Genomic DNA, 1,128 nt, shown 5'->3' on the forward strand with positions numbered 1-1,128 from the left:
GTCCAAGCTTGGCAGACCTGAAACGTCCCAAAACATGTCAGTACCACCAGCTCTGCAGCAGTGGCTGTGCTGGGGGGACTAAATTATAAAATTTATACACCTGTCTCTTCTCAGAGTAAGCACCAAGCTTGGCAGGGACACGGGTGAAGGAGTGAGGGAGGTGCTGGCTGGCACCCATCCTCGGTGGGCACTGCATGGCCCAGCTCTGGGCAGGTTTCCTCTAGCCCCTGGAGCTGTGCCAGCCTTGCAGCCTCAGCGTGGCCACCCTGACATGGAACTTGCTCCCACATGGATCAGCAGCTCCAGGGAAAGAGCTGACAGGCTCCAGGGTCACCTCCTGCACACCTACTGAGCCACAGGCCTGCCCTAGGCTCACCTGTGAGGTGCCACCTCCTGGAGAGCCATCCCTGCTGAGCAGAGCAAACAGACATGGGGGGCTGCAGTGGGCTTTAGGTCACCTGCTCTGGGCTAAAGCTTTGTGTGGTGCTTGGGAAGAGCTGTGCTGCCCAACCTGCTTGCAGGATCCCAGTGCCTGCTCCACCATTTTATGGGTGTTCTACCATTTTATGGGTGTGATGCTCTTCTTTCCCTGCAAGGACCCCCAAAACCTTCTCCACCTCCATCTGGGCTGCACTCACTGATGACCAAAGGGAAGCACCCTCCATCCTCCATCACCTGCTCTGCTTTCTCTTGTGTCCATCCCAGGTCTCTTCCTCCCATCCCACCACCATGGAAATCCCCCCCAAGAGTCCTGATGGGAGCGAGAAGTCCCCGCAGTCCAAGGAGCTGATCACCAGTGACACGGGCAGCACCCTGTGCATGAGCTCCCGCAGCGAGTCCGTGTGGACCAGCGCGCCCAGGAGCAAGTGGGACATTTACCACAAACCCGTCATCGTGGTGTCCGTGGGAGTTGCCATCTTCCTCTTCGGGATGGTCATCACCAGCCTGTCCTGCTTCCTGACCGAGAACAAAAGCGTTTACAAAATGACCGGCCCGGCTTTCCTGTCCCTGGGACTGATGCTCCTGGTCTGTGGCCTGGTCTGGATCCCCATCATCCGCAAGAAGCAGAAGCAGAGGCAGAAGTCACAGTTCCTACAGAGCCTCAAGTCCTTCTTCTTCAACCGCTGA

The 1,128-nt window shown here is 57.5% G+C and overlaps 1 protein-coding gene across 1 annotated transcript; it reads left to right on the forward strand.

The window, feature by feature from the left end:
• The first annotated feature begins 690 nt into the window (after positions 1 to 690).
• PIRT (phosphoinositide interacting regulator of transient receptor potential channels) lies at positions 691 to 1,128 on the forward strand. Its single transcript, XM_005530966.2, has one exon. The coding sequence runs from the start codon at positions 730 to 732 to the stop codon at positions 1,126 to 1,128; it is 399 nt and encodes a 132-aa protein (XP_005531023.2). The 5' UTR covers positions 691 to 729.

Source organism: Pseudopodoces humilis, chromosome 21, assembly GCF_049639895.1.
Source record: "Pseudopodoces humilis isolate 2021_Gansu_Grassland_sample_001 chromosome 21, ASM4963989v1, whole genome shotgun sequence".
NCBI classification, from domain to species: domain Eukaryota; kingdom Metazoa; phylum Chordata; class Aves; order Passeriformes; family Paridae; genus Pseudopodoces; species Pseudopodoces humilis.